Here is an 18,280-nt window from a genome sequence, read left to right as displayed (position 1 = left end):
CTATAAATATATTCTGATTGGAACTTTTTGGTCCGGCCATGTAATACAAACTGACAATTCAAATATAGTTTTATAGTTTTATTCACCCTGTACATTTTCAAAAAACGTCGTTCCTAGTGATTTTTCTCTGGCTATTTCCGGTCAGTTTTGGTTAATTTCGATTTCATCGATTTTTGGAAAGCAACAAGTAATTTCGACCGAACGTCACCTTGAATATATTGTTTTTCCTTTTTTAATGTTATTTTTCCGCATTTTGAACTTAAATTTTATTTTTAGCACTGATCTGTTAGATGGTCACTTTAGATTACACTGGACTACAGCGATTTTGATGTTTGAAAGCTGTTTGTTTGTTAATATATTTTTGGAGGCCCTTTTTCCAAAAAACGCCATATTTTTGCTCTATCAAGTCATTTTTTTCCTAATCATTTTTTTCCTAGCACTCTATATCTTAAAAATGTTACTTTGTTAATGACATGAATATTTTTGTTCTATGTTAGGCATGAATTGATTTTTATGAAATTAAATGTGATTTGGCAACACTGCGTCAATACAGCGTTGTAACTGCTTATGCGCAGTTTGGTTCTATTGGTAGTCGGGCTACTATGTTCGCGTTGTTGCGTATTTCTAGTGTTCTAGAATAAATATGGAAAGACTTTGTTTGCACAATCCAAACAAACTTTTGTTATATCTGTGGTACTTATATCGAAGTAAAGCAAAGGCAAACTATAACTTTTTTGGTGAAAAATGGCGGCCAAGACAGGTCCTGGGCTCCTTGTACAGTTGGTTCCTTTTGCGTTGAAGCATTAAGAAACTTTCATGAAGGTAGAAAGAAATGTTGAAGCTTTGGTGCTCCTTTGGTATGACGAAAGCCTAGAAATCACACAAGGATTCAACAGAAAATATAAGAGACAAATTGTGTATCCCAATCTTGTCTCTGTTATTCTGCTATTCTACCAATTTCGAATTTCTTTTGAAGAAACTAAACTACCAAGCACATCAGTGGATGTTTTGTGGGAACCTTAAAGTGCTGTGTACGCTCCTAGGACAATAGGAGGGTTGTATTTGTGAGTGGGATAGACATTGGACTCAAATAGAATGGGCCTTACACCTGGTAGCAAAAATGTATTAAGAGATAGCTTAGTTGACTCCAAAAAGTGTTCTACTGCCTCCACTTCATATCGAACTTGGCTCGATAAAGCAGTTTGCTTTTTAACAGAATTTGCCCAACTTTATGGAGGGATGTTAAAAACTTCGGTTTCTATAAGTTTAACGACATTTAGTTAACACGGGGAAAAACATTGTTACGACGAATGGCAGATTTCAGTTGGTGCCAAACATGTTCAATGGGATTAAATATACAGCGATAATTAATTTAATTAAATAATTAATTAATCAATTTTTGGTATAATCTTCGTGAAAATAAATGTCGTTATTATACATGTACTTTTGGATTGTTGCTTTTGTGTCACAACTGTCTACTGTGATAACTTGCATTGTCCATTTCAATTACGTTATTAGGACGAATGTTTGGAAGTAGTTTGTTTCTAAACCAACTTTCAAATAAATCAGCGGTAGTGTCTTCATGGTAATCCAGAGAATAATCTTTAACACTTTTCGCAGACGGAGCAAGTCCATTTGGAATCCAACCATCTTTAGAGCCAGCATGCAAAATAGTTAATCTTTTACCTCTTTTTGATGGCGCTTTGGTTTTACACTCATCAGTTGAGTCAACCCAACCCTTTTCTGGGGTATCATAAGTATCAAACCAGGTTTCATCCAAGCAAATAATTGGCCTTTGCTGTTCTCGGTAAATCCAAATTTTTTCGAGATATTCCAGTCGCCATTACCGAATTCTAAAAGATTCCATTGAAACTTTTTCAAGCCTCTTAATTAAGATATCTAATGTAGGCACGCTTTGTTCCTCGTATAACTGGTAAATTTTACGCCGTATTATATCTTGATCACTTTCATCTACACTCGAGAAAATGTCAGCATCGCTTCTTTTTTTCCTCGCTGAAAAGGGATTATTCACAATTTTCCATACAGTTGATGTTGGAATTTTCGTCAATCTGGCCCTTTCTTCTAAAGATGCTTGCTTGCTATCACTACGTTCAATGAGAGTCAAATAAACATTTTTTATAACTTCCTTAATATCAATAGAATGGTGTTTCCTACATTTGGGCGGGAGCATCTCCTGAGATACACTAGACTCGCACATATTTTGCATAATTCGCACACGGTTCAACACACGTTGTATTACACACGAAATGAGATAAACTTAATCTAAGTACACCACAATTTTACCTGAATTTAAATTTCGAAACTTTAGGTAATAATCTTGTTGCATTGTATGTTAATGACAACCTATGAACAGACCGTACGTATATTTCTAAAAACAAAAATGTTACCAAGATAAAATGAACGCACCGTACATTTTTCCGCATTCCCGTCGAATTTTTGGAAAACCATACGTCACGCCCTTCGGTAAAATCGCCGTTCGAACAAAGCCACCTGAGGTTTTCTCGGAACAAAGGCCGCAGATGTTCGCGGTTTCTAATTTTAAGCATGCCGTGTCCAGGAATAGCATAACGTGCTAAAACGTTTCGGCTTTTTTTTTACGTTGTCGTCGCGCGTGATTTTTTCGCGAACCTTTTGTCCTTTTGTTTACCGGCGACAAGTGGTGGGGGTAGTAGGGATGGCGGGGTTTGACACCAGTCAAAACATCGTCGTGCATTTGTTTTATTAAACTCAGCTTCCGTCGCGATGAGGTGGCTTTGGGAGCCGTTGAGGTTCTTCCTCCCGAGCGTCGTGTTCGAACCGATTTTTTCCAACCTTCAGGTACGTGAGCGTCCGCCCCCTCCTCACCGCCGAATCCGAAAAAATTTCGCGAATTAAATTAAAAAAAAAAAGAATTTTGAAGGACAAGGTCGCCCCTCCCCTGCCGTCGCGACGTCGCGCGTACGATACCGACGGCGGCGACGGCCGGTAGCCTATTTTGGCCACGCTCGCGGGGACGCTCGAACGCGACGTTGCCGAACTGACAAATTTAGCGAAAAAAACTAGGAAATTTTAAAATTTATGGTCCGTGGATGGCCACGGCGCGCGTGATTTTGATTGATGAACATGTTACCGTTGTTATGATTTTAGTTTTGATCAGCATTTTTGTTGAAATATTGAATGGTTGGTTTTTAAGTCCTTTAATTGAAGATCGGCAACAGTATTTTTAAAAAAATGAATTTTCTAATAGAGCAAAAAATCAAAATATGATAATAATAATAATAATAAAAATAATAACGATAGTTATATTACGCCTCGTCTTCAAATGGCGGTTGCTTGTACAGGGTGAGTCGACGACAGAGTACATTATCTTGTCGGTTTCAAAATATACGAGAAAATGGTGAAGAGGAAAGCTATAAATGTTAACTTGTTTTAAAGTGGACTTTGTGAAAGTGAAACTTTTTATAATGCAATAATAATACCCAAATAAATCAAACAGTTTTCCCAATAATTTCATTTAAATTTAATGCTACAGGATGTTCAAAATAAACGAATATATTTGGATCACTTGAAAACATTGTGATTTTTACGCTATCTTTGACTCACCCTGTATATTTCGGCGTAAGTTAGATACATTTCATACTATTTTGATATATTCGGTTTTAATTGGAATTGACAATTCAAAATCGTTAATCCATACTATTCTTGCATAGTTGTTCATGTGTGTTTTTAATTTGCATCGGTCTCATGTTAAGTTAAATGTACGTTTTGACCAATGACACTCAAGATTTCGTGGGTTACTTGTCTTATTCACTTTATTATTACTGCTGGGCGAAGAAAATTTGCTTTTCCAAGCGTGCCTTTTTTTCCATCTATCGATAAACATTTTCCACGACTTAATTAGTGTCTTAAACGTCTCTTGTACGACACGCAGGAGGGCGGAAAACCGACCACCACCACCCGGATATTCCGTCACCCGATCACCGAGCAAGAATTAGAGACCGTGTGGGAGGAGCAGACCCTACGACTATTGGTAAGGATTGGCGCGCGAATTTCCTAACCTCACTTAAACTATAATCCCGTCATTCCAGCTGGAACAGAGCACGGACTACGAGGAACGTCGCTACGTCAGAGCACGCCTGCGCCGAGTAATGGCGGAACAAGAAGGTATAACGAACATACACATCTCGAGCTAACACTTTGACACGCACACCTCTTAACCGTCACCACCACAGCACCACTTTATCCGTTCGTTGCAGCCTGCACCGCGCTCGTCGACGAGGCCGCCGCCTCCGTGGAGAAGCCCGCGACGCCCACCCCCGCCGCCGCCGCCGGACACATCGACGGTGAGTCCCAATTACTGCCCCTCCTGCAGGGGTTGCTCGTAGCGCCCGCTAACGACGTAACGCCCGACTCTGGGACGGAATCTGGTGAGGACCAGAGGTCCGGCCTCATAGCCGAGGTGCAGAACGCCTTAGAGAAACTCTCCAATTCGCTCAAAAGCGATCAGACCGATATAACGCCCGAGCGCAGAAGCTCCCTGCTGCAGTTGGTCTGCAAACTGCAGGCGGGTTTGAGCGGAGGCGGAGTTAGCGACCGTAGGTCGTCGACCACGACCTCAGGAGCCGGCAGGTTCCAAAAGAGGCGGAGCCGACAGACCAGACACACGGTGGGCGTGTCCAAGGAGGAGCTAGCCGACGCCAGGCGCCTGATCGAGGAGATCTCGCTGAACGAGTTGACCCCGTCGGGTTTGAGTAAGCAGAATAGCGAGAGCAGCGTGCCTACGAGCAGCGCGAGCTCCTCCTACAAGAACGTAGCCCAGGCCAAGGTCAAGAACGCGACCGCGAAACCTTTCAGTTCGTCCAATAGCTCGTCCTCCATACACACGCCCACCGAATTGGTCGAGGCATTCGAGCTCCTCTTCGGCGAAGAAGAAGATTCCAACACTGGCTTGAAGAAGAACCCGATCTACACGAAACCGTCGGAAGAGACGTCCACCAAGGCGCAGAGGTTCGACCCTCAAGGCCGCAGACTTAAAATGAAACGCGCCAACACCATAGACATACCCAAGCCCTTGTTTTATTACGAGGACGACGAAGAGTCGGAGGAAGAACGTGACTCGCGGGAGAAGCGAGACGGTTATCCCGCCCTGAAGGGACCCCTGGGCGTGAGCAACCCCAGCGGAAAAAAGATAGTGCCCGCGTTCGAGCCGAAGACGGAGTCGGACAAGAAGTTTCTCGCGTTCATCAACAAACACAACGACGCCGCTACCGACAAATCGTCTCCGTGGGCGGCGGGCGCCTCCTGGGGCAGCAGATTCGGTAACCTCAAGAGTAACTTCGAGCGGAACGAGAGCTTTTGGAGATCGTCGGACGACGACGCGCGTAAACCGACCCATTTCGGGCCGAAGATAAGCAGGAGAAGCGCGAGGAACCTGCAGGAGATGTTCGCGGAGAAGCAGAAGGAGAACTCGATCGTTACAGGATCGTTGACGGTGAGGAGCGAGCCCCAACCGGTCAATCAGTTCTCCCACGCTCCTCAGAGCGCTTTCAAACCGTTGCCCAAGAAGACGATGCCGGAGGGTGGTCAAATTGTCAAGAGCGAGATCAAACGCGACGAAGGTTCGGTGTTCTTGTACAGCCCAAGACCGCTGAGAACGTCAGGGTCCACCGGAAGTCCGTGTTCGTCGGTGACCTCGCCGACGGTCGCGAAACCTTGGACCGCCACGGCCGGTGGGAGCCGAGTCCTGAGCCTGGCGGTGGCAAAATTCGAGCAGCAGCCTCGGGTCGAGCCGCCGAAGCCTCAGAAACTCTTCGGCAGGGTCGCGGTACCTTCGGCACTGCAAGAGCCGTCCCGGCCTGCGCAGAAGCCGTACCACGCCGACGTTAAATCGAGTACCGTGCGAAAATTGAGCGGCCAGTACGACGAGTACCGACCTCAAACGTATCAGGTCAGCGCGAATGTCACTCAGAAGCATTACGTTCCGACCTACAGCAGACAAAACTCGAGCCCTTCCAACTACGTGCCTCAAAATTACACGATCCGGTACGACCAAGCGCAGCAGCGGCCTCAAAATAGGCAAATTTCGGCTCAGTCGCCACCGACTTGGTCCGCTCAACCTCAGCAGCAGCGGATTTATCAACACGTACCGGGTCAGCAGCCGGCCAAACCTCCATCACAATATCACAACTATACCGCTCCACCGATTCACCAACATTTAGGTCAGCAGGTGGCCAAACCTCCTTCACCAAGTCACAACTATACCGCTCCGCCGAATCACCAACAATTAGGTCAGCAGGTGGCCCAACCTCCATCACAAAGTCACAACTATGTCGCTACACCGAATCACCAACATTTAAGCCAGCACGTGGCTCAACCTCCATCTCAAAGTCACAATTACACCGCTCCACCGAATCACCAACAATTAAGTCGGCAGGTGGCCCAACTTCCATCACAATATCACAACAACGTTGCTCCGCCGAATGAGCAACAATTAGGTCAGCAGGTAGCCAAATCCCCAACCACCCAGACCTACTCCAGACTTGCTGGTGCCGAGCCACATGGGACGCCGGACTATCACTCCCAAGACGCTCAATTCACCTCCACGTTGATTTTCAAGCCTCAGAAAGCGGTCGAGCCTATGATGCAGCCCAAGCTCCAGACGCAAATATCGAACGAGAGCTTGCACGAGCACACAGCCGTGAGTAGCAAAGTGATGACCGGGCCAGTGAGCCAACAGGCGACCTTCGTCAAGCAGAAATCTCCGATGAGCAGGGAGCAGCATGACATCGAGGCTGCTTTTAACTTGAAGAACACCCTGCGCAACGTGAAGCCCGAGTACAAGAGTACCGGCCAGGACGCCAAGAGTTGCGGTGTAGTGAGGCCTATTATACAGCCACAGAAACCGCTGGAGAAACTGCAGATCGACGACAGGGGACGGTCGGTGGTCACCGGCCACTTCCACATACCCCTGATCAACGTGAAGTCGCCGGAGTCGCCACGCGCTCCGACTCACGCTCAGATACTGAGCAAGTCGGACTCGTGGCACCAGATCTGCCTCGCCAATCAGGGGGCGAAAACGGCCCCCAAAAGCGGTGCGACCGTGGTGAGGTCGAAATCGAGCCACACCCTGGCCGTGCCCAAGATGTTTGAAGCTGGCATGAGCAAGGAAGAGATGTCGGAGAAGCGCAAAGCGATGGAATCTTTCCTCGGTGGCGCGAAGAGCCCCCCGGGTAACACCAAAGTGGTGAAACGGAGCATCAACAGGGTAAAGACGGCGGAGAAGGTGTCCGTATCGTCCAGGGGCATCAGCCGGAGCAGGACGCTGCCGGACATAGTGTGTCCGGACTTGTTGGACGAATCCAAAGTGGACGAATCGTTCGAGGAGTTGTTCAAGACGTCGTGAGCGGGCAGGGGTCGGGGGAGGAAAACGTAACCGTTCCCCACTTTAAAAGTTCATTCCATGGTGTATATTTGTTTGTGTCACGTAGTATGTAGTAAAAGGAGCGCGTAGACGCAGAAGTTGTTTGTTTGAAGAGGACGCGGGAGAGCGTACACCCCCACACGTTCGAGGAGGAGGCGGAGGAGGAGGAGGAGCAGGGACGCTCGATAGGAGGGGTGAGAATGTGTGTGTGGGTGTACGCACTTTCTAACCGCCCCCAGAGACCGCCCCCTAAACAAATTGCTCGCTGGCAGTGTTTTTTAGATTTGAGCCGCCCGTGTTAACCGTTTTGCGACGCGCGCGGAGGGTGCGGAGTTCAAACCCGCGGTTGTAAGCCCCGCCCCTTCCGGCGTTGCGTCGTCTTTTGCGTTCCCTAACACGTTTTCCCCCGTTGGTCGCGCATGCCCGCTAACGCCACGCCCCCTTATTGGTTGCAGGACGGCAGGAGAACGCGTCGACCGCCCAACAGCCGCGGCCCAAACAGAAGCCGATGTCGCCGTTCGCCAAGTTCCGTCAACTGGACAAACAGAACAGCCTGGGCAAGGCGACTCCCCCGAGGTAAGATTCGCCCACGACCTCGTTGGTAATCCTCGCCCGTCCCCGCCCACAAGCCCCACCCCCGCGAATCGACGTATGTGTGACTCGACCCTTTGTTGTTGTTGTACCCCGCAGTACCCCCGGCACCCCGGGTATCGGCGGAGGCGGGCCCCTATTTAAATTCACCGATCCGGCCCTGTCCCAGTCCGCTAGCACGATTAAAGAGCGCCTCTTGCACTGGTGTCGGATGAAGACGAAGGAGTACGAGGTACGAAAAGTCTCTGAGCGTTTGTGTCGTTTGCGGTGTCTCTGTGTGGGAGGGGCACGTTGTGTGGCTCGGGGGCTTTCGGGGCTTTTCGCTGCGCACACTTTAGTTTTAGATCTTTAGATGAAAGGATGCTTTGCCGCATAGAGGGTGAACACGTAAATCGATATATGATCTGTTCATAGGGTGGTCATTAACATACATTGCAACAAGATTATTATTATTAATTAATTATTAATGATTAATTAAGGGCATAATCTTGTTGCATTGTATGTTAATGACAATATATATATTTAAAAACAATAAATCGAAATGTCCAAAATCCTAAAAATCAGGGGTCCACAGGTTGAAATGTGGATCTTGTCCTAAAATTTATATCGGACAAACAGGTAGATCCTTCAATAAATAAATAAAAACAATAGTCTAGATTCTAATTATGCTACACACTTAAACACAGAAAAACACATTTTTGACGACAATTTTGATATATTACACACAGCCACAAAAAGTAGAAAATTAAATTTATTAGAAGCCATGGAGATTAACAAAATGAGACATTCAAATGTATTGCTTAACGATCAGTTAGATTTAAGTTTAATTATTAATGATTAATTAAGGGCATAATCTTGTTGCATTGAATGTTAATGACAACCCTTGGATAATCCGTTCATTTTTCATTCATTCATATTTTACGAATGGTTTCGTGTACTTTTTTATTGGATTATTCATTACGTGAAAGTTCAAGAAAAATTACTCGCTTCAACAATAATCTTTTTATTCCACCAAGTTTTAGTCAATTGTTTCAACTCAAACAAGGGTTAACATTATTAATATTAAGTCCAAAAATATTTTTTTACACATAATAATATTTATTGCCAAAAATTCCTTTTGCATAAAAAATCTGTTTTTTTTTTATTTTGAATTTTATTTTCACATTTTATTTAGTTGATTGTGACACTTCTTATGTTTAACTTTTTTTTGAAGCGACATTGAGATTATCCAGTTCATTACGTAATTTATTAAAATGGTTTGCTGCATAACTTCTTTGTCCAATAAATAATACTTTTATTACGAATATTCATTTGATTTTCTTATATGCAAAAATTAATTCACTATATTGATACACTATAGAATTCACTACGAACGCTTATTTGATACTCAGCGGGGCATCTGCATCTTGTTCCTTTATTCAAATAATTTGAAGAATACACTTTTATGACTGCAAAGACAACAACTGCTTTCTTGTTAATATTTCCATATACTAAGGATTTGTTTTTTTACTGTATCAGCCACGTGAACATCCCATTCTGTATTATAGTCATAAGTTATGCCAAGATATTGACTACTGGTAAAGTCTGTTCATAGATATAAGAAAGAAAATATGGCCGAACAGGTCCGTACTTTGCTTGGAATTTGATTATTTGGGGATTTGTTAGGAAAGATACTAAAGAATATTTATTTATTTATGTATGTATTTATGTTTAAATCTAAAATAAAATTGCAAATTATTTTCATTACGTTCTTAAAATACTTAAAATTATTCACATAATATATCAGTATCACTATCGCTATCATCGCCGGTTCTAATTATTATTTTTTCTATATTATTTGCAATATGGATATACGATTGTTCTGCTTTTTCTATATGTTTGCCCAACTTTGTGGAGGGATGTTAAAAACTTCGGTTTCTATAAGTTTGACGACATTGGAGTTAAAAACATTGTTACGACGAATGGCAGATTTCAGTTGGTGCCAAACATGTTCAATGGGATTAAATATACAGTGGTAAGGTTTGTAGGTTCAAGCTTTGTAGAACCTTAATTAATTGCTTTTTGGTATAATCTTCGTGAAAATAAATGTCGTTATTATACATGTAGTTTTGGATTGTTGCTTTTGTGTCGCATGAGGAAGGGGTTTTAGTCAACTGTAGACTGTGACAACTTGCATTGTCCATTACAATGATGCTATTAGGAGGAATGTTTGGAACTAGTTTGTTTTTAAACCAACTTTCAAATAAATCAGCGGTGGTGTCTTCATGGTAATTCGGAGAAGAATCTTTAATATTTTTCGCAAGACAGAGAAAGTCCATTTGGAATTCAACCATCTTTAGAGCCAGCATGCAAAACAGTTATTCTTTTACCTCTTTCTGATGGAGCGTTTGTTTTACACTTATCAGTTGAGTCAACCCAACCATTTTCCGGGGTTTACCCAAGTAAATAATTGGTCTTTGTTGTAAATCCTAATTTTGTCTAGATATTCCAGTCGTCGTTTCCGAATTCTGTCAATTTTTTTAAATCTAAAACCCATGTATTGAATACACTTCCATAAGGTAGTTCTGCCACATTTAACACCGGTTTCATCTTTTTCAAGCTTCCTAACTAAGATATCTAATGTAGTCACGCTTTGTTCCTCGTATAACTGGTAAATTTTACGCCGTATTCTATCTTGATCACTTTCATCTACACTCGAGAAAATGTCAGCATCGCTTCTTCTTTTCCTCGCTGACATGCGATTATTCACAATTTTCGTCAATGTGGCCGTTTCTTCTAAAGATGCTTGGCACCACGTTCAATGAGAGTCAAATAAACATTGTTTATAACTTCCTTAGTCCCAATAAAATAGTGTTTTCTACACTAGACTCGCACATATTTTGCATAATTCGCACACGATTCAACACACGCTGTATTACATGCGAAATAAGAATGAATAAACTTAAACTAAGTATTGGGTTGTTCGGAAAGTCATTTCGTTTTTTTTGGGGAACATGAAAGACAGTTTTCGTGTTTTCGTATAATGAATAAATATTTTATTAAATTATATATTGGCCGTTCTGGTCCAACACCTTTTGCCATCTTTCTGGCAGTAACATAATTCCCCTCTCATAAAAGTTTTGGTCCTTGCTGGCAAAAAACTGGTTCAGGTGGTTTTTGACATCTTCATTTGAGGTAAAGGTTTCCAGAAAATTTTGCAGGGACCGGAACAAATAGTAGTCGGAAGGCGCCAGATCTGGAGAATATGGTGGATGTTGCAGTAAGTCCCATTCAAGCTGTAAAAGTTTTTGGCGAGTGACCAAACTTGTGTGAGGTCTCGCATTATCGTGGTGGAACACTACACCCTTCCTGTTGATTAATTCGGGCCTCTTCTCTTTAAGTGAATCATTCAATTTGTCCAGTTGATGACAATAGACTTCTGAATTAATCGTTGTATTGTCCGGCAAAAGCTCAAAAAAAACGATTCCTTTGACATCCCACCAAACGGAGAGCATCACCTTTTTTTGGTGAATGTTGGCTTTTGACACGCTTTGAGCCGGTTCATCTTTTCTGCTCCATGACCTCTTGCGTTTAACATTGTTGTATACAACCCATTTTTCGTCCCCAGTAATAATCCGCTTCAAAAAAGGATCATTTTCTTGACGTTTGAGGAGCGAATCACACACGTCAACGCGACGACACAAATTTCGCTCCTTAAGGACATGGGGCACCCACACATCGAGCTTCGAGGTTAAGCCCATGCCTTTCAAATGGCCATAAACAGTCGAATTCGACAAATTTAATCTCTCACCGATCTCTCGTGTGGTTATTCGCCGATATGCATCAACTAATGCCTTTATCGCATCTTTGTCAGCTTCGACCGGCCTTCCAGACCGTGGTGCATCTTTGACATCAAAATTGCCGGATCGAAATTTTGCAAACCAGTTCTGGCACCGGCGTACTGTTAACACGCCTTCTCCATACACATCCGTCAATTTTTTTCTCCCTTGGACAGCATTTTTACCTTTTCTGAAGTAAAAAAGTAAAATATGACGAAAATGCTGCTTATTGCTCTCCATATTTAAAAGGGCACCAACCAAAAACTACTGCGTAGAATTAATAGAACTTTTTCACACACAAGCCTTGCAATATTAGCTCTCAAGGCATATAATGGTTATTCGGCTTAAGTGTGAAGTTGGTTTCGAAAAAACGTAATTAAGTCCTCTGACGGGAAAAAACGAAATGACTTTCCGAACAACCTTATAGTATACCAAACCAAAGAATATTAAACACAGGTAGGTATAAAATTATTTTCTATTACGGACCACAATTTTACCTGAATTTAAATTCCGAAACTTTAGATAATAATCTTGTTCATTGTATGTTAATGACCACCCTTGGATAATCCCATTCAAAAGCAACTGGTCACTTTTCTTATATCTATGAACAGATCATAACTCCTTTCAGACTTTCACCAAAAAAAGACTTGTCTCTGTTGAGTACCAGTTCATTTTGATATTACCCAGTGTTGATGACATGGGTTGAAAGTTTGAGCCATGATTTTGCTTTTTTTGGTACTGCAGTACCATACGCATATGCTATTGAGATATCTTGCAAAACCAATATATCAATTATACATAAGATGTACAATATTGGTCCAACTATTGAACCCTGAAGAACTCCAACATTAGTTTTGGTTAGTCTATCTATTCTATTGATTGAAATCATTATGGCATTATGGCAACATAGAGTTTTATCTAAAAGTATCGGTTCTTTTTAAAATACTGTGATGAAACACTTACAAATCAACATTTCTTCTTTGAAGCAGAGTATAAAATCTTGAGCCATGCACAGTATGCGCGACGCTAGCCGATGATAATTTACTAGTAATAAGGAAAAACTGGAATATTTTATTTTACCCCTTCAATCAAAAGTAGTTGCAGTTTTGCTTACCTACATTTAATGTACTATTTCCGTGCACTTGGCTATTGACATCTAAACTCGGTTCAACAGGTGAAATTAAATCCCTACAGCCAGCCAACAATTTTGTATTACTAACACCAATTATTTGTTTCTCTAGTGTTCCTAACCTATCTCAATTTTGTTAGATAAATACGTGCTTAACGATAAGCTTTAGTCGCAAATGGCCAAAACTCGACTTTCCTAATAATAATTTTCACTCATTTCTCCATAATCTTATGGTTACATGGAGTGGTGAAAAACAAAATCAACCATGTTCTCTGGCCCATGAGTCAAATTCTCATTTAAGGCAACAGTTGTGACTTTACTATAAGATAATAAAACGGCACTAGGGAGTAAAGCGATTGTATTAAATTCCTTTCTTTTTGATTCGTAGAACGTTCAACTAGACAACTTCTCCAGCAGCTGGGCGGACGGGCTGGCCTTCTGCGCGCTGATACACCATTTCCTGCCCGAAGCTTTCGATTACCACGCCCTCACGCCCAAAGATCGTAGGCATAATTTCGAGCTCGCCTTCAGAATTGCCGAGTAAGTACATTTGCGACTGTTAAAGTAGTTCCCTGGCTGCAGCACTGATCATTTGCCGTTTAAAGCAGCAAGCAAACAACCACAAACGTCTTATGGCATTTAAACTAAAACAATGTAAAAAACTGTCAAATTCTCTGTTCAAAACTGGAATGCAAATGTTATGTTGTCCTATGAGTGGTAATATAACAAGTGCAAATTATAATAAATTAAGCAAAAATGTCGCAAATCGTCTACATAGCCTTTTCATCGCATAATTAAAAATGAAATCATCATTTCGTTATTGTTTAATAGTGAACACAACCTAGAAGGCAAGAATTCTTCTTCTTCTCTTTTTATTTGTGGCTTTGCAACACGAGATTTCTTGAATTGGGATATTGACATAACGGCAAAAATTACTATTCATTGGGCTAAGAATAAACCATATTTCGCACGTAGAAGCACAAAAAGTTATTTCAGTGATTGCGTAATGTTGCAGCGAAAAGGCCGACATTGCACCCCTTTTGGACGTGGAGGACATGCTCGAGACCCGAAAACCGGACTGGAAATGCGTGTTCACTTACGTCCAGTCCATCTACAGACGTTTCAAGGACGAAGACTGACGCGCCCTCGAAGGCCAAGCCCGTAGTAACGATGCGAAAGTTTTGCCGCGTTCCGCCGCCACTGTACGATGATTGCGCGGGGCGCGGCGAAGCGGTTTTCGCGAAAAATTAGTTTCTCCGTTGTGTTGTGTTTTCAACTTTCGACTATACTGTGATTTTATTTATTTAATTTTCTCACATACCAACGAAGCATTTTATCGGGATCTCCGCGCGTTTTCACAATTTTGTACGTTTTTCTACTCGCCCGGCTGCGTTTTCTTTTTACCGTCGTTTTTAATTAACAAAGTTTTTATTCCACGTGTTAACACTCTCGTTTGCGGAACAGACGCATACGTTCCTATATGCTTATTTATTTTTGTGGTTTACCTGGGATGTTGCTGAACGCGCTTGTCTAACAAACCTGGCCCGTAACGACAAGTCAATCAATAATCGCGGCCACTTTACGTGCCTTTTGTAATTTACCAGTACGGTTATTTTCTATAAATTATATATTTATATGGAAAATCTAACATATAATATATTACGTTTAACTTGGCAGCGTTCTTATTGATCTATTCCCATTCCAAATTGCGCCACCGGTCGAGAGATGGCGCTCTACGACTTGCGCGGGTTTAACTGAAAAAGAATCGGAGTACGCTCTGTTTTATTTCTTGCAGTATAAGCGCCCTGTTGTAACAGCGCTCGGAATCTAATACGGATCGATGCGAATGTTTCGACTACCGTCCGATAGATCGCGCAGTACAAAACCCGACTAAGCGTCAGCTGATTCGCATCTTGCGGGTGTTTGAATTCGAACATATCATTTTAGAATGGTCGAAAAGGCAGAAGATCTCGACAAAATATGTGACGTGCTGGACAGGCTAACTCTGGATGCGTTGACCATGATGCAGGAAGAGATAGAGTTGAAAATTAACGCGGAAAATGCGATGATCGGCGGCGAAATGCATTTAGTGAAATCGAGGTACATTTTAGGCCAGAATAACGTGTCGGCTTTGCAGCTGCCGAGCGAGAACGGTCACGAAGCGAGCGCTTTGGTGAAGGTTCACGAAACCGAGGACGAATTCGGTTTAAAACAGTTCGATTTAGAGTCGAACAAGCCTGACGAGACTCGGCCGAACCCGATCAGGTGGTTCGGTTATTTGACGCCCCAGAGTCTGAGTTACGCCCAAAATTTGTACCGGCAGGCATTGCAGTGGATCGTGCAGGCGGGCAACGTGCAGTTGAGGTTAACCGAAACCTGCGCCCAGATCGAGATACTGAAGAAACTCAAGAGAACCGTCCTCTTTGCGAAGTAGTCTTGTTACGTTTAATAAATCGTTTTTTGCGTTGGCTTTATTAATTGAGAGCGTAGAATATTTACCACGTAGTTCACAAAATGATAAGCATACACATTTTTAAATCTTCCAATTCAGTTAAATGGTATAATATGCCAAACGGTTCCCGTATACCAACTGTTATCGCTTGGACGTGTACACTAGGAGATTTTATACATCGCACAGCTTGATTTTCCATATTACTTGCAAAATATCTATAAAAGAAAAGCTGAAGTTACAAAGTCGATTAGGTTAAAAAGCAAACTTGAATTTCGTGCTGCCATCTAGCGTCCGCTGGTAAAATCAACCACACAGGACATCGTTTTCGTCCTTTCTTCTGCGGGTGTTATTGCAACTAAAAGTTAGATGCTGTTAAACGGCAATTACGCAGCTTCTGATTTGATTATACTCAATTAGCATGGCGTTATATTCGTCAATAAACGGGCACGCTTTTGAAATATCCCGTCAGGGATCATCACGAAAATTCACAGATCACCGCAACGTCGACGATTAAAAGTGGCGGTTATAAATCAAACAGTAATAATATGACGGTCATTGGTATAATTCGCGTGTCCTTTCGGCGAAACGAATTAAACAGTCTCGCACGATATCGCAGTTGTTAGCTTCTAGTCGCGGTTTCGGATTGCCGGCATGCAAACCCGACAATAGCGGAGCTCGGCGAAGTAATAAAGCTTTTATTTCGCGAATTCCAGACAGCGGTTCCGAAGATTTATGGCCCGGCACCGCCGCCGGGGGGGTGATAGATCATAATATCCTCCGCCGACGCCGTATTGTCAGCAGAAAAATCCGTCCAAATTACAAAATAGTTAGATTAACATTCGTATAAATCATCCTCGCTCGCGTCGGGTCGCATTTTAAGCTTCGATAGTTGAAGTTGGTTGTTTTTTGTTGGGCCGTCACGGATAGAAATATCTCCGCGTTCTGTCGTCTGTGACGATTTTAATTTTAATGATCACGGATAATAGATTTTGCTAATACCGTTTCGTGTGTGTGAATGCGATTTAAATCAAACCGCTCGCCGGCGAAAACGTCGATAGCGACTCCTGCGTATCGGAGAAAAAAAACGATTCGTCCACATCCCGTTGTAAACCGGGTCGTATTTTTGAAACGGAAACAAAAAGGCTCGGCGTTGTATTCGCGGGAAATTGTTTGCACGCGCCCACGGGCGTAGCGTACAGCTTTGGTCAGTCAAGGCACAGCGACTGGTTAACTGTAAACGAAATGGTGGCGATCAGGAGGCGCCGCCACTGTCGCGTGGCCATTAAAAAGCTCCCCGTGTCGCGCGTAAATCCGCCGTCGCGTTTAGATTTATTATTTTTAATCGTTTTGTTGGTTTTTGGCGGATCGCGGGCAATGAATCAAATATAATATTCGGCGTTTTGACGCGGCCGTCCGGGAGCCGTCAATGGTGCAACCGGCACGGTTCCACAATAATATCAAGAAAAAAGATAGGCAAAAGTCATCTGCACCCGAGCAAGAGACAGACTACTTAACTGTATTCTGTGTCGGTAAATCATAACCGTTCTTACTTAAGAATAGATTTAAAACTTCTGTTAGGGTTAATTTCTCCCATTTTTTAAGTCATATTTTGGTTGTAAATAAAAGTTTGTTAGGGAATTTGTTTGATGAGAGACAAAAAATAATAGTGTCTGTGACACTATTTGCGCCATTGTACCACTAGTTTGATAGAAATTTCGAACAATGTAATGTGAGGAAAGGTTAAGGTGGACGTGTTCGATAAGATCGAGGATTAATGAAAACGTGACTTATATATATCCTGTTTTGGCAATAGTGAATTAGTCTCGTAATTAGTGATTTGTTAAATGCAAAAACATTTATTTTTTGAGGTTTGAATTTATGAGGTTGGCTGAAACAGTTTCATTCATATTTCAATTTATTAAACCACGGCAATAATTTGTGTGTATTTGGTTTTATTTCTGGATTCTATGTGTCGTTACAAATTTTTGTTTTGGTGTTGTTGATTTTGAGATTTAGATTTTTTCGAAAGTATATCTTATTCAGTGCTGCTGATTTAACATGTGTTAAAAATACATCGGGCTTGATGAGGGTGCTTTAGTCTTTTAAACTGCTAAAGAATACCTTTTCCGCACACTTGTGTGAAGTACTATTATCATTAAATATTTAAGTAATGTCTACTGTAAACTATTTCCAAAGTGTAAGTCCCTCTATTTGCACAGATCGTACTAGGTATTTATTTTTTTATGTGTATTTTTCCTGCCTAGCGCTACCTTTTTCTTAGTGTAGGTTTAAAAACGGAGGCTCAAAATATCTTATTTTGTTCATCTGAACCGTGTCCTTTTCATTGTATATTAATACGTGATTAAAATTGTTATTATTAATTTTATTATTATTATTATTATTAAAGTGAAAACGTCTTTGTACCTAGTACCTACTACATCTGAAGAACGACAGGAGCAAAAAGAACCTGCTCAACGAAAGGACTTAATTCTAACTACAAGATTTGCCATGAAAGAAACCATCTCTTGCTAGCCTAGTCTTTGTTCGAGGTTCAGTTGGTTAGTGCAATTTAATTGCATCGCAGCTCTTTTTTGCGTTATGCTATAAATATGGTTTTTGTATGTGTTTCTTTACCTTTGAATATGCAAATATTTTATTATTATTATGTTAATACACCTAGGGGTATGCTGACCGGATGATCTACAACAGTTCTGGTAATTAGAAGTTAAAAGTAGTAGTAGTTTTTACAAAAGACCACTGTTATCTGTTCCTCTCAATGGAAGACATCGATAATCTAAGCACTGGAGCCTCCCCTTTAAACAAACAGATTAACAAAGGACGCCATACTTTCGCGACGGGGCAGCTCCTAA

General features: G+C 42.1%; 2 protein-coding genes across 6 annotated transcripts in view; both read left to right on the top strand.

Moving 5' to 3' along the window:
* The window catches only part of LOC132699954 (serine/arginine repetitive matrix protein 2), a 46,510-nt gene extending 31,879 nt beyond the window's left edge, over positions 1-14,631 (top strand). For 2 of the 5 annotated variants that reach the window (XM_060666962.1, XM_060666960.1), the window contains 7 exons: positions 3,932-4,030; positions 4,089-4,164; positions 4,257-4,343; positions 7,876-7,996; positions 8,111-8,243; positions 13,347-13,498; positions 13,974-14,631. In XM_060666962.1, coding sequence (XP_060522945.1) covers positions 3,932-4,030; positions 4,089-4,164; positions 4,257-4,343; positions 7,876-7,996; positions 8,111-8,243; positions 13,347-13,498; positions 13,974-14,097 — 792 coding nt within the window. In that variant the 3' untranslated portion in view covers positions 14,098-14,631. Of the gene's footprint in view, positions 1-3,931; positions 4,031-4,088; positions 4,165-4,256; positions 4,344-7,875; positions 7,997-8,110; positions 8,244-13,346; positions 13,499-13,973 lie in introns of those variants that run through there. The other 3 variants (XM_060666961.1, XM_060666963.1, XM_060666964.1) reach the window with 3 other exon arrangements.
* Positions 14,632-14,850: 219 nt separating this feature from the next.
* LOC132699696 (coiled-coil domain-containing protein 115-like) lies at positions 14,851-15,427 on the top strand. Its single transcript, XM_060666544.1, has one exon. It carries the CDS (start codon positions 14,907-14,909, stop codon positions 15,390-15,392), a length of 486 nt encoding a protein of 161 aa, XP_060522527.1. The 5' UTR covers positions 14,851-14,906; the 3' UTR covers positions 15,393-15,427.
* Positions 15,428-18,280: the final 2,853 nt, after the last annotated feature.

This window comes from Cylas formicarius, unplaced genomic scaffold (assembly GCF_029955315.1).
Source record: "Cylas formicarius isolate icCylForm1 unplaced genomic scaffold, icCylForm1.1 PGA_scaffold_3__17_contigs__length_32017465, whole genome shotgun sequence".
Classification (NCBI taxonomy): domain Eukaryota; kingdom Metazoa; phylum Arthropoda; class Insecta; order Coleoptera; family Brentidae; genus Cylas; species Cylas formicarius.
This window is presented reverse-complemented; position numbering and strand designations above follow the sequence as displayed.